The sequence below is a fragment of the Camponotus floridanus genome, unplaced genomic scaffold (genome assembly GCF_003227725.1).
Source record: "Camponotus floridanus strain SB8 unplaced genomic scaffold, Cflo_v7.5 scaffold4, whole genome shotgun sequence".
NCBI classification, from domain to species: domain Eukaryota; kingdom Metazoa; phylum Arthropoda; class Insecta; order Hymenoptera; family Formicidae; genus Camponotus; species Camponotus floridanus.
This window is the reverse complement of record NW_020229547.1, coordinates 3,193,933-3,220,558: the sequence shown is the minus strand read 5'-3', so window position 1 is coordinate 3,220,558 and position 26,626 is coordinate 3,193,933. Positions and strand designations below refer to the sequence as shown.

Sequence of the window (26,626 nt, the reverse complement as noted above, 5' to 3'; positions counted from 1 at the left end):
GCAATAACTATTATTACAATAACTATTGTGAATAGAATCAAGAGAATGCCTGATAAATCTTCCTCCACCCTTCTATCTTGTCCCCCTCTCGTCGTCTCATTCTTCCCCCTCCCTTTCTTATCTTCTTTTCTTTTCTGCCCCCGCCGCTTCTTTTTCTCCCCCCAAGTTTTTCCCGTTCATTGAATACGCTCCTGGCTTTTCTACGGGTATACCCTCTTCTTCTCGTGTCAACAAGTCCCTCTGCAAGCGCGGAATTTTCCAATTCACAAGGGTGCATAGACGATGCGGGTCGTCGACACGGTTCCAGCTGCTCGCAACATCTTCGTCGCTCGCTGACGAACGTGACGTGTCGACAAGAAAAATTTCAAGTTACTCGCGTTCCTACGAGTGTCGAGGGCACCCTTTCACCGGATACGGTCCTGTCCTGAAAGCGTAAACGTAATCGTCTGTCTTTCTATCCCCTCTTTGCCGTGTTTACTTCTCCCTCTCCCCAATAGCGGATTTAAACTTCTGACAGCTCCGAGAGAAATATCTTTAATGTCGAGAAGTGATGGGACAGAATGCATATTAATTATTATATAACAATAGAAAGATGACATTTTTATGTAATATTTTAATCTCTTTGTGCAAAAAATAATTTTCTGAAATCTGATCACTTTCTAAATCAATATCATCGAATTAAACGATTAATCCTTCTATCAAAATATTTGTTTGTGTAACTATATGTTACAATACTTTTTAAAATATTTCATCGATATTTTTTTATACAAAAATAATATAATTTTTTCAATATAGTAATTTTTTACCTATTGTATATATTCAACAATAGATTAAATTGAGAAAGATTTTAATTTCCTTCTACAACAATACGATAGAATTTTAATTATTGGGAACATTAAAAGGTGACACTTATAATATTTTGATAATTCTTGGTTTGTACAAAAATAATTTTCCTGAAATACGATAATTTTCTGCACATTGCATATTCAACAAGATTGAATTGAGCAAGATTAATCCTCCTGTAAGGATTTTTCATAAAATAGGATAAAATACGGAAATGTAAATATATATATAAAATTGTGTATAGGTGTTTCGTCTTTGCGGTTTCTCGATAATCAACCTCAAAGACGGTATATGATAGATACGTCACTGGTTTTCTCTCTCTCTCTCTCTCTCTCTCTCTCTCTTCCCCTTCCTCTTTCTGTCCTTACACCATCACCCTCGTTCGTACGACACAGTCTTTCCCCTCTCTTTCCGCTCCCATTGCACATACCAATTTTCCAATTGATAAGGGTGCATAGTTGATACAGAGGAGCAACCCTATCCGTCTGTGCCCCGCTTTATCTTCCTCCTCTCCGCATTATCTCTCTTCCCCTCTTCTTTCCGAGCTTCATTCGCCTCTCTTCCGCGCGTACCTTGTCAAGTTCGGCGCACCGCGCGATTATCGCTTAAAATATTAACAAACGGACTCGCACGTTCTCGTTGCACAAAGACACGCGAACCATAAATAAGTCAAGTACAGACAATTTAGATTATGCTAGAGATGCGATTTTTCGCCGTCATTTCGAAAACAAAGCGACATCTCCACAAATACATGCGACAAAATCCATAAATTTTTTATTATAATATTGTATATTTAATATTTTATAATATTTTATGTATTTTACAATATATTTAATATGTTAATATATTAATAAGCCAGAAAAATCATACATAAAATATTTTAAAAATTAAATTAAAATGTCAAGTTATCTAATTAACACAATTTTAAGATACATTTTTTATTATAATATATTTAATATTTTATAATATTTTATGTATTTTACAATATATTTAATATGTTAATATATTAATAAGCCAGAAAAATCATACATAAAATATTTTAAAAATTAAATTAAAATGTCAAGTTATCTAATTAACACAATTTTAAGATAAATTTTTAAAAAAGTTCTCTTGGTGCATGTGTACGTATGTAGATCACATTTTTTAAAATAAATTTTAATAAATAAATCAATTGAGAGAGAAGACATCTTTCTTATTCGAAACATCTTTTCCTTCATTCTTTTTGAGTGACTGTATTTTTATTTAACGGTAGAAAGAAGAACTTATATTAAAAGAAGGATTCCTATTTTCCCCTTTATCTCTTTTTATTATTTATTGGAATAATTTTCCGAACACCATTTCTCTTTCATCATAATTCTCTCCTCTTACATTAATTGCCGACTCTCATCACCCGAGCATATGATATACAATATTGGAACCTCTGCCATCCTGTATCGACCGATATTTCGCGAGGCTAAAGCGTTCTCGTGGAAAGATGAAACCTGCGGGCACCGAGCCTAGTCCATCGACTAGTCGGGAAAGTTAGTTATTGATTTGGGATCTCGGTAAACACACGCAACTAGCGAAGGGAGGATTCCGTTCCTATCAAGCGTGCGCGCGCGCGCGCATTGCGTAAAATTAACAGTCTTGTTCTGACTCACTTTCCCGTCTGAGATTTCGGAGGAGAGAGTAGAAGCGAAGGAGGATCGAAGGGAAAGAGAAAGAGAAGACTATACGAGAAAATATTACGAAAGATAGAGCAAGATCGCGATACGCAAATGAGAGAAGAGGGGAGGATGGGAGGAAAGAGATAAGACGTCTCCTTTTTTACGCAGCAGGCTCTTTTTCTCTTCGATACATAATTTATCGAGTTCGGATGAATTCTCGAGTGCAATCGTACTTGCACGTTGCGTCGAAGGCACAAGTCACGAGAGGAGGAAAAATAAAGAGAAGAGGGTGGGAGGGAGAAGGAGAGATACTCGTCGGCGATAGATAAAGAGGAGAGGAAATAGCTCCGGCTCTTTGTCGCTGCGATGTGACGCACTCGCGGCAGCTGTGAACGCGCGTGTTGATTTTGGCTTAACTTGGAGTTATCAGCGTCGCTTAGTGTGTGCTCGGCCATGATATCTGCCTGACGTTTCTCCACGAGAGAACAGGACGGTGCTGCGCAGTGGCGCGATTGCAGTACGAGCTTATAGCACGTATAGACATAGTATATTTCCGACGCAATACCTTCCTGACATTAGGGAAATATTAATTAAAGGAATGTAATGGTGGCAGGAATATAATGGGACTATAGAGGTCATCGTCATAATTTTCATTAATATTTATATTATAGGATATAATCAATATACGACTATTGTCTATAAATGTTACCAATTACTCACACTCGGATTTTTCTCAATGAGACTATCGAATTTATTAAATATTCAAGTAATGCTATTTGTTTATATGTATTGTTTGAAAATATTTGACACATGTTTTGATTGCTTTAATAAATCTAGATATTTAAATTATTTGATATAAATTGTTTTAATATTATGAGGTATCTCTCTCTCTCTCTCTCCCTCTCTCTCTCTCTCCTCTCTTTCTCTTAATTTTTCCTTTTTGATAAAAATCCAAGAGTATTCGAGATAATTTCAAGTATCATTGTCGTAAATACGTTTAATATACAAGAGGATGGATGTAGGATAGCCTTTGGAATCTCTATGTTTATAGAACGAAACGTTGTGCATAAGTCTTGTTTAAGAATCGCTCAATTTTCTTCTAAAATAGTGGAGTAAAGCTTTACGAATTTGTGATGTACGTTAAATTTGATTTTAAAGACAGCAATTCGTTTATTCTTGATTTTTTTATTTCATCACGACCGCATCGGTGGAATTAAAAAACTGAGACATTGCACCAATTTCGCTGTTTGACTCAAAACTTGAAATTCGCTTTTTTAACTTTCTACTCAGTTATTATTGCGATAGTTTGGCGATCACTTTGAGGAAATAAAACGCGATTTTTTTTATAGTTACCCTTCTAAATGAAACGAAGAATTTGGAGATTAAAATAAAATATAATTTCAAAAAATTGGATACATTTGTCTGCAATAAAAAAATTTTTTTCTTTTAAATATTCAATTTATCTTTATATTTATTGGAGTAAATTTTATTAATTTTTTCCCCACTATTCCTTAAGCTTAAGAGGAATATTTCAATGTTATTTATATTACTTCGATTCTTACTTATCATCATTTCTTCATGAATGATTCATGTCGATAATAATTTAATAATAATAATTTCATTTTTTTGATATCTTCAATTTGAGGAGCGTTTTCCTCTAAACGAGTAGTCATCCATTTATTCTTTTTAAATCCTTCATTAGAATGATAAAAATCTTATCCATCAATTGCACAAAGCTCTCTATAAAAAACGTAGCGATCGTCGCGTCAAGATAGGGAAAAATGTCAGGAATTATTTTACTCGAATGTATATATATACAGTATATATATATATATATATATATATATATATATATATATATCTATAGCTGTAGGAAAAAATCTAATCTATCTCCTGGATAGCGATTTCAAAACGTAGACTATCTTTATGATGTCCTTCGTGCACATCGGGCGTGTTTATTCGGCTTCTCCTTCAGGGCTACGTCAGCTTGGCTTCCCGGAGCGCTTTGGACCCGCGTGGGTGCGGCCTCTCGACGAAAGGGAAAAAGAGGCCCTCCCTGCTCGCTCGTCAGAGAATTAGTGTGAGAGACGCTGACACTCTCCTCTCTTTCGGAATAGGTTCGACTTTTTTGCCTCTCTCTCTCTCTCTCTCTCTCTTATATTTTCGACGGTCCCCCACGCCTACAGCTTCAGGCATCAACACTCCCTCTCGCAAGGTCGCCCCTATCTGCCTTTCCTCTCTGCTACCCTCGGCGATATTAAGCCCCGTAGCGTCCAGGGAGAGATACATTTGTAGGGACGAAACTCGGCTAGAATCATGAGAAATATTTCAAGCTTCCATATTGCTTAAACGGATGTATATAGGTTTTTAAGATCGTAAAACTATTGAAAGAATCATCTAAAGATTAGGTAATAATACATGGACACTGAGAAAAAAGGTCGATAATTTGACTAAAAGCGTTTATAGTTGATTATTTTATATATATTCCTCTAGTTGAAATATTTAAAACACAAATTACTAAAGAAATACATTTGTTACGTTATTAATTTTGTTTTCTTGGTGTATCAATGATTATGATTTCGATAAGAACCTATCTATGGAATTCTTATTGTTATTTTTAATATGGAATGAGTGGATTTAAAAATATTTCTGCTTTCTAACTAGAGAACAAGGTTTCGTGACTCAATTCTGTTTTTGAGATCGAAACTCTGATATTCAATGTTACATAATTTCGTAACTTTGCAATCTCGTGTAAGAAAAGTATATTTTAAATTTATTTCTATCGTCATACAATTCCACTTTTTCCGCGTCAGTTTGTATACTAATAATTTTGAGTTAAATAATTTGATTGTGAACGATATTACTTCGCATAATTTTCTTAACAATCTTAACTAGAAAATATTGAGATTGGAAAATATGAAATTGATTGAGAAATCGATAATAATAATAATTTAATTCCGTTGTTAATCAATTTATGATTAATTAACGCGAGATGTGGGCGAGATTTATGGAATTTTTGATTCAGAAACTTGATTGTGTTACTTATATATTAGTGATAGAAACATGCTAGGGTTATACGAGATACCAAGATTAATCTTGATATTCTCAAAATTTGAGACAAGATCAAGACAAGATTTTTAATTAGTTATCAAAATGATACCAAGACTAAGATTATTGGTTTTCAAGATTATTGGTTTTATCAAGATTTTCAAAAAAAGATGATAAAATATGTTTGTAAATTGGGGATGAAAAAAATCACTATATTATATACGAATCATTATATTGTGTATTTAAAATATTTTATTTAGTAAATAAAATTATTTATATTAACAAATTTAGACACAATTAATACGATAGAGAAAATAAATAATAACAATATAAAAATTTATATAATTATTTAGTTACACAAAAAACTTTAAGTACAATAAATGTATACAATTTTTTTCTCTACGTGCGTGTGATTCTGGCATCATTGTATACAATTGTCTTTTCGTAGAAATTAGGAACGAATATATAATATATATTATATACGTTGTATTTTTTAGAATAACACATAAATAGTAACAATTATTTTGAATATTATAAAGATTTTTTCTTAATATGATAATTTAAATAATTGTTCAATATTAGATAAAAATTGTTAATAAAATCGAAACAAAACAATACGCGAAATTTTTACTACAAAAAAATTCACTCAAGCTCAAGATAAGATATAAATTTTCGAAAATTTTGTCAATACAATATTTTCACGAATATCATCTTGAATCTAGTACAACCCTGACACACATATATAGACACACAAAATATGTATATATTATAATTTATATATAACTTGGAGAAGAGAGAGTTTGCAGTGTCTGTTCCAATTGTCGTAACCTTTAATTCAATTGGCCTAATATCGTTTTATCGTATATACGATATTCCACTTTCTAGTAATCTCCTCTGTATTCCCACGAATATCGATAGCTACTTAAATTTGCTCACTATTATTGAACATCTCATCTTAATTCTAGAAAGTGTATACACTCAATTTAACGTCAAATCACTTCGACAAAAGTAATTCGTGGTGTAATGACGGTGATATAACGTCGACATGTTATGCTCATACATTGATATAACATATGTTCATGCGTAATATTCGAGTAACATAATAATTGGGCGCACATTAATATTGCGATCTCTTTTGAAATTTTTTCCGCGTTAAAGATAACGATGTATCTCTCGCGCGAGAGAATAATATATCGAACAATTCATGTGCGCATTTAATTATTCTTATCATTATATATTTTCGAAATACCATCTCTTTGCAGAAAGGAAATTAATAAATCGTCGCTTGAGTTTTTTTGCACTTTTTCTATCCTTTTCTATCTTGTTCTTATCAATTTAATAGGACAATATCAACGTTTTATCTAAATTCAAAAATTCTTCTCCTTTCATTTATTATATATTATAGCTATTTATTATATTTTTATTTATTTATATCTCATTTTATTTTATTTTACATATTATATTATTATTACATATTATTTACTTGTTATTATTTATTTATTTGCAGAAGGAGGGAATTAATAAATCGTCGCTCGAATTTTTTTGCACTTTTAAAACGAGAATACGAGTTGTAATTTGCTTCTCGTTCTTCTCTATTCTTTTACATGTCTATTTTGTTCTATCGATTATTTGTAAAGGGACAACATCATTGTTAAATCTAAATTCATTCTCGTTTCATTTATTATATATTATTTTATTTATTATATTTTTATTTATTTATATCTCATTAATTTTATTTCATACTTTACCATTTCATACTTTACTTGCCATTATACATTATTTACATTTTATTTTATTCATTTTACATATTATTTTATTTTATTGTATTCATATACATGATTTATTTATCGCATAGTATTTATCATAGTTGCTCCGAGTTCGAACTTGACGTGGCACTTGACGCGATACGTCCGCACCTGCGATACGTCTTTTCCTCGCCCCACCACCGTCATCGCCTATAGTAGTTTCCCCTACCTCGCGGACGACCATCTCCACCTTCCCCCCACCCCTCCGCAATCCTTTCTGCTTGCTCCGTTCGGTTCAGTTCGTGGTGCGCCGCCGTCGAGGCAAGTGTCGCGCGAGAAGACTCGTCCTCGTGTCTCGTTCCTTCAAGTCGCGAGTGATACGCGCCCTATAGAGAGAAAGAGAGGGAGAGTGTACATGTGTATCTGTGTGTCAGCGGTACACAAGAGTGCGTGCACGCGAGTGCGATCCCGTACGTTTACCGATCGCTGTGTGTGTGTGTGTGTGTGTGCGTGTGTCTGTATCGGCGTGTGTCGTATACTACGTTTCCGTCTCTGCTTTCGATTCTCGTCGTGGCTTCTGCTCTCGTGTACACACACACACATAAACGCACACGCACCCGCCTTCTATATAAATACACGGCGAGCGAGAGACGCGCGCGCGCGCGCGCACGCACACGCACGCACCATCCGGAGGCATGACAGCGACGCGGGAGTGTTACCCCATACGGTAGGAGAATACAAACTATAACACATTCGTAATCCCTCTTGCCCTCGCGCGATCGCGATCGCGATCGCGAGCGAGCGAGCGAGCGAGCGAGAGAGAGAGAGAGAGAGAGAGAGAGAGAGAGAGAGAGAGAGGGAGAGAGAGAGAAAGAGACAGATGACGACGATGACGACGCGACGAGGACGACGGGCGGCGACTAAAGGCGAAGGCTGCCTTACACGAGCACCTCGAGTGCGTAACCGAGTGTGACTCGGGAACGACGGCCACGACTTGGCCACAATTGTTTTGTCCGAATCGATACGCCCCTCCGGCGACGACGTCGACGGCGGCGGCGGGCATTTCGTATGCCGTGGAACGCACGGCGGAAATGGACTTTCGTCGCGTGTGTATGTGTGTGTGTGTGTGTGTGTGTGTGTGTGTGTATGTATGTGTGTGTGTGTGTATTTGTGCGTTTGTGTGTGTGTATGTGTGTAACGTTCGTGCTCGCCGAGGCCGCGGAGAGAGTCGAAATCTACGTTTCACCTTCTTCCTATCCTTTGTTTTTTTTTTCATCCACGTTCCTTTATCGCGCGCGTGCGCGCGCGACACACACATACACGCATATATATTTATTTATTTACTTATTCGTTGCTTTTCCGACACACTCTCTTAACCAATGCTTTTCATTTGCGTTAATCTTGTCCGATCGCCAAGTCCAAATGTCTCGCACGCCGAGGGATTCAGATATTTAAATTTGACAGTCCATCCAATTCCATCTTTCGGATTTTTCAAAATTTAATTTTCTTCTAATCACCTTCTTTAAATGTATTTCTTCTTTATTGTTTATTACAGAACTTTTCTTTCTCGTTTTTAATAAATAAATAAATAATAAATAAACAAATAATAAATTTAATTAATTTAATTAATAAATAAATTATTAAATAAAATTTAATGAATAAATAAATAAATAAATAAATAGATAAATATATCGTTTAATCGCGAGATATCGCGCCGAAAGTTTTGCCATCTCAGACGTTTGTTGTCGTCGTGTCGTCGTCATCGTCATTGTCGTGGTTACTGTCGATTGTCATCGTCGACCACGGTTAGCTCCGCGATACAAACGAGTGCCAAGGAGTCTTTTCCCGTTGGCGATCTGTAGACTCGCAGCTGGCGGTATTCAAGACGAGACACTTGTGTTTTGCCCGAACCAAAGCACTTTTCTGCGCCGATAACGAGCGAGCCTACCCTTGTACCTTTGTGTTCGCGGTCGAGCAAATCTTAGTAAACTTGGATTGAGAGCGAAAAATATAAACAGGTAACGAAAATCAAGAGAGCTTGAACGAGCTGAAATTCCGAGACGCTCTGTAGAAACTGCGCAAAACATGCGTTGTTTACTCGATTCGACGAACGAGACGATTTATACGAAACGTTTGCCTCCTCCCCCCTTCCCCGTGTCTCTGTAGCATCGCGATGATCGAGTCCATTATCGTCGTGATTAACTCGTGATTTCTAAGATCGCTGGTATCTATAGATATCGTGTACTTGCCAAACTCCCCTTTTTCTTCGATACGATTAATTACGTCTATGGCACTTGGCCACTCAATCGATACTTATCGTAGTGTCCTAGAATTAACGGATGATAGGAATACATATAGTGCAATTTAAGATTAATATCATTTTGACAAAAGCTGTTATGCACTTGCTATTCTGCACTTTTCCAAGAATTTTACTTAAAAAAATTTTTATTTTAATTATAAATAATGATTTTTTTTTAATAATAGCGATATTGTCAGATATCTTTATGAGTAGAATTAACGGAAGATAGGAATATATGTAGTGCAATTTAAGATGAATATCATTTTGACAAAAGCTGTTATGCACTTGCTATTCTGCACTTTTCCAAGAATTTTATTTAAAAAGATTTCTATTTTAATGATTAATAATGATTTTTTTTAATATTTAAATAATTGCGATATTGTAAGATATCTTTATGAGAGTAGAATTAATCTTTCCTCATATAGGAGATGTTCTATAGTGATTTTTGTTTTATGTAATTTTTTTATTATTTGTTCTTGTCTCTATCGGTTTATTTAGTAACTTTAATGATTTTCTGAAAGTGTTCGCGTATCTCGACATTTTCATAAAAACCAACTACGTATATTTCGTAAGAAAAAAATTTCACAAAATTTTTTCACAAACTCTCGACGAGACGTTTCGGTCTGATACGAAAAATGCGATACGAAAATAGCATTTCTCACGCATATCGAATGTTACTTAACGAAGAGGACACACATTCAAAAGAGTACATTTTCCATTCGTCCTACGAATTAATTCTTTCACGCTTTTTTTTCTTACGTTTTTTTTTAATTATTATCGAGTTTTAATCATTTAGGTGATTTTTTTTATGAGAATAATACAATTACGTCACTCGCAGGAGATAAAACAAATTCTATCTCGCGTTGAACACAAGAAATTAAACTTAGAAGATATTTTTTTTTACATACATAAACGAGACTGTACAAGACTGTACAAGACTGTACAAGACGCATTGTATTTCAGATTTGCATTGTATTTATTTTTCGCATCGCATCGCATCGCATCTTCATTTAAATCGACGTTGCATTTAAAATACTCTTGCATTGTCTGATGAAATATTTACGTCTTGCTGACATAGCAAATGTCATCGGTGACTCTTTGGAGCATCATCTTTCCTTTTCCTCGTGATCGATTCTCGAGCTTCCTCAAGCTAGCAGAAAATAAAATTTAATTGCTCGTTGCGTGAAACACTTGTATTTCGTACGAAGATGTATGTTTAATTTTAGATATCGAAGAACTATAATAATATATTTTTAAAAAATATTGATATTTTTTTATGCGAATTTTTTTTATTGGGAATTCATCTTCAAATATATTAAATTAAATTAAAATTATAAGTATGATAAAGGCGATAAATATAATAATATAGTAAAAAAATATAAGAAATATATATAAAATTTCATATAAAATATATATATATATATATATATATATATATATATAAATATATATATATATATGATAATGAAATATTTATAAAATAATAAAAATATAGAAGAAAAAATAATACAATTAATACAATACATTCTTGCTTATGATTATTATGAATTAGTTACGTGACAGATAAATTTATTATCAATGCGAATATGAGCTTCTTTAAAATGACGTCTTTGAAAGATTCGTCGCGACTATCATATCCATTAAAAAAATATGAAAATATTAAATCGAGATTATTTGGGTTAAAAAAATGGACGTATGCATATATATGATAATTACTTATTTACACACGACATATATTAAAGGTAACTGGGATCTATGAGGAAAGTTTCTAGACGCATAAACACCATCTAAATGCTTTGAACGTGCGCTTGAACCGCCGGTGTAAAATGGGAATGAAGATTGTCTTCGAGGTCCGACATTGAACGCGCGCATGTATATTCAGTTAGATTCGCGACTCGTTCTTGAGCGCTTTAATGTTCCTCGTTTATGCACGATAAATAAATAGAATAAGTGAGTCGGTTATGCGATCGGAACTTTGCTGACGTCGGTCATGCAAACACTCGCCGGTCACATTTATATTATCACGTGTCGTGTGTGTCTGTGTGTGTGTGTGTGTGTGTGTGTGATAATATCTAAATTTTCCGCGCCACATCATTAGGGTTTAATGAAACGTGGCCGCGAAATGAAGGAAAATTGATTTGACACTTGTAGGATATTTTCATTTTCAAGATTCTCCCGAGTCGAGCCTGGTATTTTCGACCGATTCTCTGACCTCTTTCACTTCTGTTAAACGTGTACTTTAATTAACAATAATTTTGATCGCGTTATATTCATTTTTTTTGTGTAATAATGTATTCACCTTCGTATAATTGACAAATCAAATTGGAGCAGCCTCGTCTTGTAACTTTAGGACGATCTGCGAAGCACGATGACGTATCGCGCGTGTGTGTACGTTCCATCCTTGTCTCGTCTTCGACGTGTGTTCTCTCTCTTTCTCTCGTCTCGTCTGTTACCCCGGTTTGCTCCTTCTCTCCTTTGTCGAAGCTATCGTCGATTCATGGTGCGCCCATCCGGCCATCCACCCGGAGAAATACGATATCGTTGCGATAAACAATGTCTCTTTCTTCTTTTCCTGAACGCATCGTAGCGTTATCACACCCACAATCCCGAAACTTACGGCTATACTTTTGTTTCTCGTGCCACTAAATACGTTCTTTCGCTTCTCTGCCGCGGCGCTGAAGGAAACGTTTTCGGAGCTCTTTGTTTCGAATGAAAAAAATAACTTTTCGTTCAGTTTCGTTTGATGCGCGCGTGAGTCGGGAAACTTTTAAATGTACGATAAATCGAAATGTTGAGGGCAACTTTGTCATAATCCTTACGCACGAAAAATATGAAGCATAAAATGATCATTTTGTTTAGAATCTTTTCAATTAATAATTTGAAATAAAAAATAAAAATTACTAGATAGCTTATTGTTGTAGGAAATTATTTATTTTCGACATATTTTTATTTACAAAGGATAAGAATCGATAGTTTTATAAAGAATCAGACTCTCTTTGTGCTTCCTACGTGGAAGGAACGTTCTTTTAATTGAAAATAACATACAAATCTATATCTTTGTACACTGCATACGTTAATCATTTAATGTCGAAAAAATACTCTTTGAATGAAGAAACAAATTCCTTTGTTCTAATATTAGATATTTACGTTGAATATTATCGCAACATGTTGCTGATATCGTAAATGAGTTTGAGCAAAGGATAAAGTTTGCTTGAATTGCCAATATTATCTTTGACATTGCGATTATCTTAATCACGTGATCCGGAAGAAGACTATATATATATATATATTTGAAGCTGTCTCTTTTTTTGAATAAAATATAAATTTATTCCGACCTAAGACACTCAAGATGTTGCATATTTACGAGTACGGCTAACCGCATTTCATTACGATGCGATCAAACAGCGATACGTCGTCTTCCTGTAAACACTTGACTAGAGAAGCGTTGGAAATTTACTTTGCACGCGAAATATTCGATTTTTATTATTAAAATTTTTTTTATCTTGAACGATTTATGAATGTTTCGACGACATTCGTTGATTATCTCTTTTGAAAATTATATATTTAATATTCTCGACAAAAAATAATGGCGAATAAAAATGATATAAAAATTATATGCGGCCAGAAACTATTGTTTGTTAGTAATATTATTAACAAATTTTAATTCGTATGGCATAAGAAAAACTTAAATTTAATCTATCCTATGTGATATTAAAAAAGAACATGAAATTACAATATGTGTTGTATGAGAACAAAATCTAAAAGAAATATTTAATAATATTTAAATAATCATAAATATAGATTTTTTTATTTCAGAATAAATTATGTTGATTATTCCTATTTATTATTCAGCATACATACTGGCAAATGAATCATCGCGTGTGTTAATGATGATATTTTCAAATGATATAAATATTTAAGACAGTTAATTTTTTTCCTCTAATTACAGATATTTAGATATTTATTTGCATTATTCGTTTGCAGTACTATTTGCATTAATATGCAAATTGAGTTGAAAAAAAAATGAGAAAAAATATCGAAGGAATTAATTTTTCACTAGACAACTACCTTGAGCCCGAGCGGACGGTTCGTGCTTCGATCTCGAAACATGCAAGCTGGTCGAGAATAGTGTACGTCACAGACATGGCATATGTTCACGAAGGTCTTATAGTACTGAGAGAGCAGGTGGTGATCGGGGAGACAGGTCTCTCTCTCTCTCTCTCTCTCTCTCTTTAAATTTTTCAAGAAGTGCTCTATCGTTGAGTCGACTACCTCGATCGGTGCATATGTTCTATAATAGCTACGCCACACATGGATAGCTTTTGGATCAAGAATTTATGGCTAACAATAGTGTAGATCCTTTTTTTGAGGAACTATTCTCGAGATCTATCCTTCTCTGTATCTTTGAAAGATTCGGAGGGAGAGATTCATCTCCCCGTGAAAGAAGAAGGAAATGAGAAGCAGGGCGTTTCCATTCGTTGTCAAGAACGATAGTTCTCGTATTTTCAATTTCGACGTGAATTTTAACGCTGTTGCTCTTCAACCGAGCTTTTCGATGATAATGAAATTTATAATATGATTAAATTTATAATATAAAAACAATTATATGAATAATTATATGATAAACAATTATATGAATAATTTTTTTTTTCTAAAGACGCTCGATTTTCTTTACAAAATTATACTGTAACTATTAGTTTGTAAAAAAATTAACTCTCTAAAAGAGTAAACTTATCTATAATTTATCTGTTATTTAATTTAAAATTATTTATCTATGAAATTATAAAAAAGTTATTGTTATAGTTTACATTTCTTACTTTTAAATAGACAGTCTAAACTTCTTCACTTTTCACATAAATGAAAATAAAAATGACGAATACCTATAAGCAATCGACAGTTGTATCTGAAATATGACTTCAACGGAATGTATGTGTGATTCTGTAAAGCACATCGATAGATACGCGTACAAACAGGCGAACGTACGTGCGTCTAAATTTTTCATTTTCATTTTCAATCTCTTGTTCTCTCCGCGGATCGAAGGTGTACATTGAAATTTGTTCTGCATTTGTTGCCCTCGCATTAATACAGGCGATCATGGCGATTCGCTCGAGAGAGCGAGCCTCGCACACGTGCTTGTAGTCGTGGACGAGCGACGCAATTCACCAGCTTGCGTAGCCTCGCACAATCACGGAACACGTCGCAATTGTTGAGCACTTTCGCTCTCGCGAATAACGCCGTCGAGAGAAGCCGCGGTTAATATTCAGCAAAACCGGGAAAGCTCTCTCGCGATTCGCGCGCGTATGAAAATTGAGAAAGTTGAATGTTATAAATTCCATCTCGTTCCCAAACATCCATGATGGTTTGCGCACGAACGCAGGATATATGTAACTCATGGAAATATTATTTGGAATGTTAAATAGTATAGTATGTAACAAAGGTGTGTGTGTGTGTGTCCATCCCCTGGGAAATTTGGAATTTTTCAGAAATTTTTCAGGGATCTCTTTTTCCTGGAAAAATCAGGGAATTTTTGTAGAAACATTATTTTAATGTTAAATAGTATAGCGATATATAGAGTGTGTGTCCACCCTCTGGAAAATCATGGGAAATGTGAATTGAATTCTTAGGGGTTTCTTTTTTTCCGGAAAAATCGGGGAATTTTTATAAATTTTTATCGGAGAACTCGCGCGCGCGAGAAATTAAAAAAAACATTTTCACTGACAATTTTGCTCTCATATTGTAAACAGTCGATCAAGTGAATTATGCGTTTAAAATATATTGTAAATATATATCTCTATCTCTGTTTATATATTCAATTTCAGTAAAATACTGAGTAAACAATTATGTAGTATATATATTCTTTATTATAATTTTTGGTGATAAAAAAATGAAAATGTTATGCAAATGAAAAAGTTTATCTTATGAAAGTTATATTCATTTTTTTAGTATATTTATCAATCTAGTATACTAGTATACTTGAAAGAAATATATTTATAAATTTAATACTTAAGAAGCCCCGTTTTTTCTTCGATTTTCTGTAAGTAAAAAATATTAGCAAATACATGCAATAAAAAAAATTATACAGAGAACTTTAGAGAGTTTCATTAAAACATTTTTTTATAATATTTTCTCTTTGTTTATCAAGAAACTTAAACATGCTTGAAAGATCAGAGAATTTTCCGACAACTTTTTTATAAGATTTAAATAGACATCTCCCCGAGAGATTATATTTATTTTATGATTGTTAATTGTATATTCTTATATTTCACGATTTATTTAAATATTTTACATTCGAAACACGTTTCATGTCTTCATCTTACGTTAATGCGCAATGTTTTTCAGATGAAAAAGTTCTGAGTTAATAGAACTTTTCATATAGAAACGCTTCTTAGGAAGGGATGTGGATGTGGACGATATTTTTTTTTGTTGCGCAGGACGAAGAGAAACCAGCGTCTTCTCTCTTTCTCTCTCTCATTCTCCATGTCTTTTTCTTCCTCGAGGACTACCTAGAATATTCAACTTATCTTTAGGATAAATCATAAATCCACCATTTACCACGGTATAAATCCCCATTCTGACTATTCAAAGGTCTTTTCTTCTAAAATATCTAAACGATGACCAACGATGAATCACGAAAGATGCGTTTCGTTTCTTGTCGATGAGTCTCACGTTTTCTAGGAGGAAGATTTTCAAACAATCTCCCAAAAAGCCAATTTAGTTCGATTTCTGTGCGATTAGATATCAACATCGCGCGCATTGTTTACTAACCTCGAGATATTTCAAATGAACTATTCCAGAAGGTGGAACTCCTCACGGAATGGCATCTCACGAGAATTATTAAATTTTTTGTTTTTACACACTTTTTTACATTTATTTTAATTTTATATATCTTTTTCTATGATACTCATTGAGTGAGAGAAAATAAAAAAAGACATAACGATAGGAATATTTTCTTAATTCTTCTTTTAAGAAGAATGTGATAAAACAATCGAATCACGTAAATTGAATAAAATACGAATTCAATGCAAAATTAAACGGCGATATAAAATTTAATATATAATTATATAAAGTAATACATAATATATAATTATATAAAATTTATTATATGTAATTTAATATAAAATTTAGTATGTATACAAAGTTTATTATATGTAATTTAATATAATAACGATGAAATATATATATATGAAATATATATATATATATATATATATATATATATATCAATAATCTCTCTCTAGATATATTAAAAAGATACTTGAAAAGATATTTAAAAAGATATATACATTTCTTATAATTTATTCAACATGATAATGCGATACATATATCGACATACCGGTTCTTTTCGCATTAAAAATTTTAATACTTCTTTTAAATTCCCGAAGCAACGAATCCCGTAACTGATTGCATCGCAGAATGTTGCGCTTCTTCAATTTCCTCAAAGTAGAAATATCAAACAACTCATTTGATGCAACACGATAAATTAAAAACATATGTATGGACATGTTCATGTGCACCCGATTCGCCCCGATCTTTCAAAATTCTAACTTCCAAAATTTAATTATCTGCCTCTTCGATATCCGCAGAAACTTTCTGCAGAAGGAAGTCGCTTCAATCATGCGTTCAAAGGACGAAAAAGTATTTTTTCGGTTGAATATCCAAGTTACGCGCAATCGTCAGGTCGTAGGTAAATAAATCAAGAAGACTTTTATATTTTATATTTTTGCTCTTGTCGATGTAAAAATCTCCCGGAGAAATTTAATTTTTCGAATTAGAATCAGAGATGAAACGATTTTGTTAAAATTAGGTTTATTACCACACTCTCTCGTTCTTATCGAAATATATAATTTTCTTGTCAATTATATATTATCAAAGAGACACTTCAGTTCCTAAAAAATTTTCCATTTTTCAAGTGACATTATTAATTTAGTATTATTCTTATATCGTGTATAGGTATACTTATAGGATGCATACTCTCCAGGAAAACATGAAAGATCTAAAATTCTCAGAGATTTCTCTTTTGCATCTAAAAAAATCAGAGAATTCTCATAAAATTTTATTAAGATTCAGAGAATTTTTTTTTAAATTCTCTCTTTGATGATTTTGTTCTTATGCTGTAAGCAATCGGTAATCTGTCAATAAGTCAAATTATAAATTATATGTGTTTAAAATATATTATAATTATATTATAAATATGTATATAAATATATATCATAAATGCGTATCTATCTCTATTTATGTATTTGGTATGCTCTAACAAAATATTGACATATACATAATGCATATTCTTTATTGTAATTTTTAATGATAAAAAATGGAAATGAAAAATATTGATCTTACGAAAACTATTCAGGCTTTTTAGTACATTTACAAAACTAGTGACTTAAAACTTGAATGGTTAAGCACTGTGTTTTTCCTTCGTATGAATGAAAAGTATGAAAAAGCACATATGTTAAAAAAAAACTTATTTCAAAATTGCACTGAAAAATCTTTAAAATATTATCTTCATCTAAAATTTTAAACGAAACTGTTTGGAAAAACAGGAAACTTTCGGGGAATTTTTTCAAGATTCGAATAAACATCCTGCATTTAAAGACACGTTCAATTTTACACAAATTACATCGATCGGCGAAATTTATGCGCAAAAATTTCGAAAAAGGAAGCGCGCGCATATTTTCGCGAGAATCACTTTCGCAAAGAGAAGCCATTCGGAGCTACGTGGGAATTTCTTAGTCAGCCTAGTCGTGACTAAGAGAAGCCACAATCTTTCCGAGTATGACTAGTTCGCTCGAAGAGTCGGAGCAAGACTCGAACGCGTTCGGCTCGATAATCGGAGCAGTGTTTCTCGATATTTTTCCGTAGGACTATAGGGACTTTGCGGTTATATTTTGCAGAGAAATCCCGCTTATAGATGCGACTATACGAATCGCGTGTCATGTATATCGTCGTCGATCATGCCGTTCGGTCACACGACGCAATCGCCTGCGTCAATATCGCTATTAATTAATTAAACGTATAGTCCACGTATAGTCTATATGATGCCTAAGCAGTGCTAGTACAAGTCTTGTTTTAGATCTGGCATTCATAGACCAGAAGCATCTCTCCCATTTCATAAACTTTGAATTTGAAACTGATATTGAAGTTCTCTATAGTCGCGTTTCAAAGTTTGATTGAGGTACAAAGATACATGCTTTTTTTATTTTTAATGATATTACCTTGAAAACGTTCGCTATATTTTTCTCGATACAGTCTTAGAAGATAATCGTGATTAAAGGGGTGTTTTTGAAAAATAAAAATTAAGTTGACCTCGCGATATTCGTTAAGATGTAAAATAATTAATGCATGCATGCACGTAATATAATTTTTTCTAGTTGAAATAATGTGCAACGAATCGTGATTAAATCGCATGATATAGTAAACAGTAATAATAATTTTCGCGTTACATAAATATTTTTATAAATTTATATAAAGATATTTATTTACACATACAGCATTTATATATATTTATAAAATATTTATATTTATATTACTTTCTTTTTTTCCACGTAAATATGTGTGTGTGTGTGTGTGTGTGTGTGTATGTATTTTTTGTATGTGTGTGTGTAACATATGATTAAACCACATTGAATATCAAGATATTGATAAAAAAATGAAAAAAAACTGATTAAAAAATATAATTAAGAAAGCATTATTCAAGTGTTACACGTGCATTGAAAAAAAAATAATATTTCATTTCGATAATTTTGTCGCAATACGTCGTATTTCCCCCAATGATATTTTACTTCAACCAGAAAAATATATTATACGAAGACGAGTATCATTCTGGATTTCTAAAATGTAGAAATTGTGGCGAGCACACACAATTATAATGGCAACCCATTTAGAGATTCGTTATCTTACTTGGCAACATCTATGTATTTCTCTCTCTAATTAAAGATGGAAAGTTTAACACGCGCGTTCAACGGAAAGTAGAAAAACTGATGCGACGAAGGAAACGTGAAATCGGTAATTGGATCACTATCGTTCAGGGAGCAAAGCGGGCCTCTCTCTCTCTCTCTCTCTCTCTTTCTCTATTACTCTTTTGGCATCGTTCTTCCTGTTTCTCTCTCTTCCTCGCCTTCTATTCCGCGGCTCCCTTCCTCCCGAGCTCTCTGAGGTGCCAGCCAGTTTCGTGATACGAAGAGGTTTGGATCGATAGAGAGTGAGCTCCTTCGAGCCCTCTCTCGGCTTTGGCGATTCCTGGAGGACTCGGGAGGAGGTCGAAACGCTGCTGTGTCGAGGGTATACCTTCGACGAACCGGGCCCCCCCGCCCAACTTCCGGTCCGAGCCGGCCCAGGGACCAACGACCTTTTTGTTCCTCTCTCTCTCTCTCTCTCCCTCTCTCTCGAGGGCTCGATTTCGAGAGGACGACGTCTGAGAAGGTCCGAGATCGACTCGCGTCAGATCGGCCGCCAGCTGTGTGCGTCGGAAAATTGAAAACGCAGCTGCCCGAGAACGCACCAAGAGCGCTATTTCGAAGGAGTCGATGGATTTCAAGCTGATAGAATGTTACACGGGCCGTATTAGAATCCGTGCCGAAATAGTTGGCGCGCGCGCGCACGCTTGGCTGTTGGGATTGTGACACGATGAAATATGAGGATAATATATGAATCGCGGATCGGAGCAACAAGGAATAAATAGAAAAGAGATGGAGATGTAACACACACTCTCTCTCTCTCTCCCCCTCCACTCTTGCTCTTTCTTTCTCTCTTCTGAACTTTTTATTTTTAAACATCTGTTTAAATAAATTTAACATTTTTTCTGTGTGATTTATTTAATTTATAGACATGGGCGAGCGATATATAAATTTAGATTACAAAACTGTACAGAAAAATCTTTTAAATTTATTTAAAAAGAAAGATAAAAATTACACTTTTTCTCTTGAGATTGTCTTATATATATTAGCTCTTTTGTTGAATTAATAGAAAAACTTAACTTTTTATAAAACATCGAATTTTTATAAGCTCATCTTTTTACATAAGAAACTGGTCTTTTAATAAGAGAGGTTTAAAACAAATTTCATTATTCAAATCGATAATAATTTACGAATAAATAGATTCAAGTAATGGCGAATTCCCACTAATATTACCATTTTATATGTGCTTCTTCGTCAGAGCCTTGATTGGCTATTTTCGAAAAAGGGGAGAGGGAGGGGAAGTTGTCCCACGTTGTTCCGAGGCGGATTTCAGCGATGTTTTCTACATATCCGGGATTTACGCGAAAATGGTGTTTCGCAGGCGGTGTATTCGACGCAAAAGCGGAGAGTGCTAAATCAGACCGGCACGGCATGTCTCTCGCGTATCGAATCAGGCTGCATAAACGCATCTCGCGTTGCTTTCCGTGGCAAAATTCGATCCGCCGAGTTCGTCGTTGCATGAAACCTAACGATAATCCGAAGCACACAAGCGGTCTAACTTAGACTCTCCTTTGGCTTCCTCCGGGCTCAATTTTTGCCTTTCTTTCTCTCTTTTTTTTTAGAGAGAGAGAGAGAGAGAGAGAGAGAGAGAGAGAGAGAGAGAGAGAGAATTGCCGCTACCGCGAGAGGAGTTTAAAGGTAAACGGGTTTCTCACTCCCTCCCTCCCTCTCTCTCTCTCTCTCTCTCTCTCTCTCTCTCTCTCTCTCTCTCTGTCTCTCTCTCTCTCTTCTCTCTCTCTCTCTCTCTCTCTCTTCTCTCTCTCTTTCTCTCTCTCTCTCTCTCTCTCGTCTCGCTCGCGCAGACACACTGTACCACATCACCAGGAGGCTGGGCCTCGCTCTCGACTCTCTCCCTCGCCAGCCTGTGTATATAAGGTACACATGCAGCGTGCGCCCGGCACGAAACGCCACGCATGTCGAGGCAACGGTGCCTGGTCGCTCGTACGTGTGTGTTCGATGCTTCAAAATTTCAAACGAGTGCGATATAAGGAGTCGGAGTAGAATGCGCGCAAGTAGTATGAACGGTTATAAGAGGAAAGAAGAGAGAGAGAGAAGCTTTCTTGGCTTCGAAATTTGTTGTCATTGCTGGCAGAATCGATTTTCTTGTCAAGCAGTCACATTTTTTTCAGATTTTTTTGACTTCAAGAGACGACTAAAGATGATGTTCGATGAAAAACACCTATGCATTGGCAAAAAAAAGCCTGTATAAATATATAACGCAGTGATGGTTACTTTTGTATTTATAAAATAGCAAACATTGATATATCACGTTCGATTGTTTTTTCGTTAAGTTTTCGTTCATTGCGGTGAATATTTATCACTATTTGTTGCGAACAGCTGATTTCGTGTGACAGATGCCAATTCCGTTTGTTGTAAACATCACGAAACGCGCGAGAGCGTGTTTTCGCAAATATATATATTTTTTATCAATTTACATTCAACGAATTTCATAGTTTGTTCGATTTTTCGAAACGTTGTTCTTTTTCCATTTTTCTCCCCTCGGCAATCTAACAATAAGAAAATTATTTTTACTGCTACACATGATGTAAAATAAAGAAAGAGAAGAATCATGTTTCACATATAATCTTGTTCTATTTTAACGAGAAACGATTCTTTTAATACAAACAACAATAGCGCGATACAACATTAAGAAATATGACATTCTGAGTACAATCGAGTAAAAGAGAGAGAGAGAGAGAGAGAGAGAGAGAGAGAGGAGAAAGGTAAATTCGCTGGCTATTCACATATATTATCGTTATTGTTTCTCGTTGGCGTATCATATTTGCTCAGAGGTTCATTTACGCAAGGGGCAGGTTTAAAGATCAAGTCCCGCTCCATTATTTTCTTTACGTCTTTCTCTTTCTTTGACTTGTTTTACCACATACTACTGTCAATGTCGGGCGAGCTAGCACGAGATGAGAATCCGCCTAAAAATACACGACGACCTTACGGTTATCGTCGGGGCCCGCAGACATTTTTTCCCAAACACACGGATCCGCGCACGAAAGCGGAGAGAAGGCTGGCCCCAAGCAACGGGGTCTGGATATTCCGGTTCACTTAATCGTTTCCTCGGATCCGAGTCGGGCGGCCTGGCTCGGCGATGCCACGATGGGTCCCGTGGCCCAAAAAGGCCCAAAAATCGGCGACGGCGCCGTCGAATCGAGAGATGAGATGGAGAGGATCCTTGAGAGAGGTCTTTACTGCCGTCGAACCACGCGAACGATGCGAACTGTTCCTAATCGCATACACTAAGGGAAACATTTTTTAAATCAAGTAAATTTGTTTTCTTGAAACTTTTGCTTTAAATGGAAGGAATTGTTTATTTCATTTAAGCAAAAGCATTTAATTTTAATTATAATATGCATCTTATATTAAGTACATTATTTTCATTTATATATTTTTTATATTTAAATACTATTTTCAAAAATATATACTATAATTTATTAAATTAAATATATTATTTTTTTAAATTAAAAAATTTTAAATTTTTGGGAATAAAAAATGCATTTTAATAAATATTTTGTAAAATTAAAATATAAAAATATTTAATTAAAATATTTTTTTTTAATTATATTTTTTTAAGCATATATATTTTTTTAAACATATTTAACTTATATTTTTTTAAACATATTTTTAAACATATTTAACTTAAGCAAATAAACGTTTTGAATACAAGTAAATACGTGATTAGTATCCATCGAATAAATAACTTTCTTGAGTAAACTAAAATTTTTTTATTTCAAGATAATTTTTTTATTTCAAGATAATTTTTTCCTCAGTATATAATTTCGTTTAAACAGGATGTCTATTCTGAAAAAAACGTAGAAAAACCGGAGATTTCTTTTGTATCTGGAAAAATCAAAATTCTCATGGAATTTTATAAAAATTGGAGTAATTTCTTTTTTAAATTCTCTCTCTTGGATAATTTTACTCTTATGCTGTAAACAACAGTTCACCCATAAGTTAAATTATGAGAATTGTGTCGAAAATATTTATAATTGTACATCTATGTCTGTTTACATTCAATATCTTAAAATATTGAGTGCATATTTTTTATTGTAATTTTTAGTGATAAGGGAATGAAAATATGGAAAATGTTGACCTTACGAAAACTATTTAGTTTTGTCTTAGTACATTTGCAAATCTAACACTTGAAACTTAAGTGACTCTGTGTTTTTTCGTTGAGTAAAAGGCGTTAGAAAACACATAACGATAAGAAAGTTTACTTTGAAAAGTTATAAAATATCTTCAAAATATTCTCTTTACCTGAAACTTTTAATAAAAAAATACCTGGAAGCTCGGGAAATTGTTTTTACAAGATTTGAATAGATACTTTGTTAAATTTTTCATCGAAAAATAGTACTGTTCTTGCTAAATTAAATAATTTACGTTCTTATCGTCACAATGTTAAATTGTAAGAATGTATCCTTTGATAAATTTGAAAGTCTACTTTTCGTCAACCATCGCAAGAACAATAAGGATCTCCGAGTTACGTACGAGGGATGAAAATAAACGGCTTTTCGATACTTGTAAATTTTAGTGGAAACATGAAACGAGAAATATTTGACCGATACAAGCCGATATAGTATGTAAACGAGCAAGGAATGTGCAGAGATATACGAAATATATGAAAATTCGATGCGCGCGCGCAGGAAATGCTCGGCGAATCGTATCGCGTTTTGTAACCGGTAAATCGGAGTTGGTAATTTTTGATTTTATTACCTGGCGCAATCTTCTCGGAGGTTAAATTTTTCAACAAAGCATTTATTTAGCAAAGGTAACGACTCGAAAAGGATCATAAATAACTTCGGATACAATAGCCGATTGTCAAGTCGGTCTTCTTAATAATTATCTTACCCTCTTCTGATTTACACTTTCACGATTTGTAAAATAATAGTCTCTAATACACATGCATGAGTATAAATTATTGCTACTTAAATACTAAGAATTTTCAGTCGTTTGTAAATTTTAAAGTTATTGACAGTCTTTGACAGATGTGAGAAAAATAGCAGAGAAGCGACACTTTGACAGATATATAAGGCATAACATTATTTGGCCGAGTGTGGACCTTAAATTGCGAGAACTTTATTATATCGCTTTCCATTATATACATGTTGAATGGGCGTTTTGCATTCTTGTTGAAATTACGGCGTTCAATTATTCACGCGATATTCATATTTCCGATCACGAGGGTCATTTATCTCGCCCCCTCACCCTCTCTCTGTCCTGATACATCCATTCTGATATATCCATATCCATTCTGATATATCCGTGTGTTACATCACCCCCGCCCTCGCACGATTACGTTAATCGCAAAAGTGCACCCTTGTGAGTTTTTTCTCTGCATGAGTATTTCTGTCCTTTTCGCTTACATAGATTACATTAGCGTTTACGTCAATAGTCTCGCTTGTGCACCTCACGAATGTTGAAAATCTTGCTTAATTTATTTCCACGTGCTTTTTCCACTAGTTGTTGTTGGCTACATGTTTATTACTCGTAATTGCATTTCTCTCTTATTGCATTAACGGTACGATTGATTGTACGTATAAAATGATTTATTATATGTAAAATTGCAATTTTGTTGATAAACAGCATTTCGCATTTTATATGATTCTTCTCGCTTTAGCTTGTCAGAACCGAATATACCTAAATGTGTTTACGTGCTTCATGTATGTCGGCAAGCTGTCGAAAAGGAGCGCGTTCATATATGTAAATATTCAGATTATCCATTAATTTTCAGAGATGCTAATATTTCTCTCTATATATACTTGTCGATATTTTATCGCATTTTCACAAAGGGAATTCTTGAGAAACATAAAGTTGCGCTGACGTGTGAGGGGCTTTAATACGAAAGTTGTCCGAACAACTTTTCGTTGTTGTTAGGTCATTGATATTTTATCATTGCAGAGTATAAATCGTATATAAAAATAATTTATAGTATTCTATGATACTATAGCTCTATTTTAATTTTTCTTCTTCAGTTCGATGTACGTAAAATTAAAAATATACTATTTTTTGTCAATTATATGAATAAAGCACCAAAATTTTTATTATTCATATATATTTACAGTATTAATAATAGATACTTTATTAATATTTTAGTTGTAAACGTCACTCACATATATAAATAATTATATCTAGATGAAAATAAAATAAATTCTTATCTGAAAATATTCTCATTCTATAAAGATTCGCAAATTAATTTGTAGAAAATTAATTTATTATCTTTTAATTTATTAATTTATTACTTGCGATGCAATAAAATGCAAGAACTTTATTACTTTCAAGTACACTTATTTTCCTTATTTGATTCTGTTATTTTAAACACATCAATTTGTTGCATTTGTTAACTGAAAAATTATATTTTAAATTTTCATATATTTGTATATTATAAGTAAAAAGATTTTGTCTACATTTGACATAAAATAACAAGTATAAAGTAGCAAAACGATAAATTTTAATCTATAATTGTCCTCGCGAGATCTCTTATAGCTTAACAAGATTAAATTAACGTACAATTTATTCCATATTAATTAAAAACGATCAAACGATTCGTCGAAATCGCTTTGTGAAGAATCGCTATTTTCCAAGGTGCCCTACACATGCTCTGTTCAAGTTTCATGAATTTTCAGATTCCCTTGTTGCAGTGCACAAAATATTGATTTACAAAGAGAACGTTGTTATCTTTCGCTTATTAGGTAGAAATGATTTCGTTTAAAACAGTCGCATCAAAAAAAGCATCCGCGAGCGCTGTTTATGACAAACGCGACATTTCCGGAAATTAGCGATGTAAATATTACGTGACATTGCTAACGTTCTTTTTTATCGGTTTATTAAATATACGATTTAAATAGTTGCTCCTTTTCATGAGTGCCTATTGCGAAATCAGTGTTGGTAAAAATACGATAATGATTTGTGCCTACAAACGTACATAATTTTTATTTTTTTTTGGAATATAATATTCACTAATTGTAATATTTTAATGTGTAACGTTTTTTTATTACTAACAATTGTAAAATCATTTATAATAATAATTGTTAATGATTGAATACAATGATTTTTTCTATTAATAATAATAATATTATTATTATT

At 33.6% G+C, this 26,626-nt stretch overlaps 1 protein-coding gene across 3 annotated transcripts in view; it reads left to right on the top strand.

Moving 5' to 3' along the window:
- The window catches only part of LOC105251768 (RING finger protein 44), a 48,715-nt gene that overhangs the window by 8,134 nt on the left and 13,955 nt on the right, over positions 1–26,626 (top strand). The window contains exon 1 of one of the 3 annotated variants that reach the window (XM_011258755.3): positions 7,398–8,009. The exons of 1 other annotated variant lie outside the window; for it this stretch is intronic. Coding sequence is in view for 1 of the 2 variants with exons in the window: in XM_011258757.3 (XP_011257059.1) it covers positions 7,978–8,009 (32 nt within the window). In the remaining variant the exon portion in view is untranslated. Of the gene's footprint in view, positions 1–7,397; positions 8,010–26,626 lie in introns of those variants that run through there. One more of the 3 variants, XM_011258757.3, reaches the window with a different exon arrangement.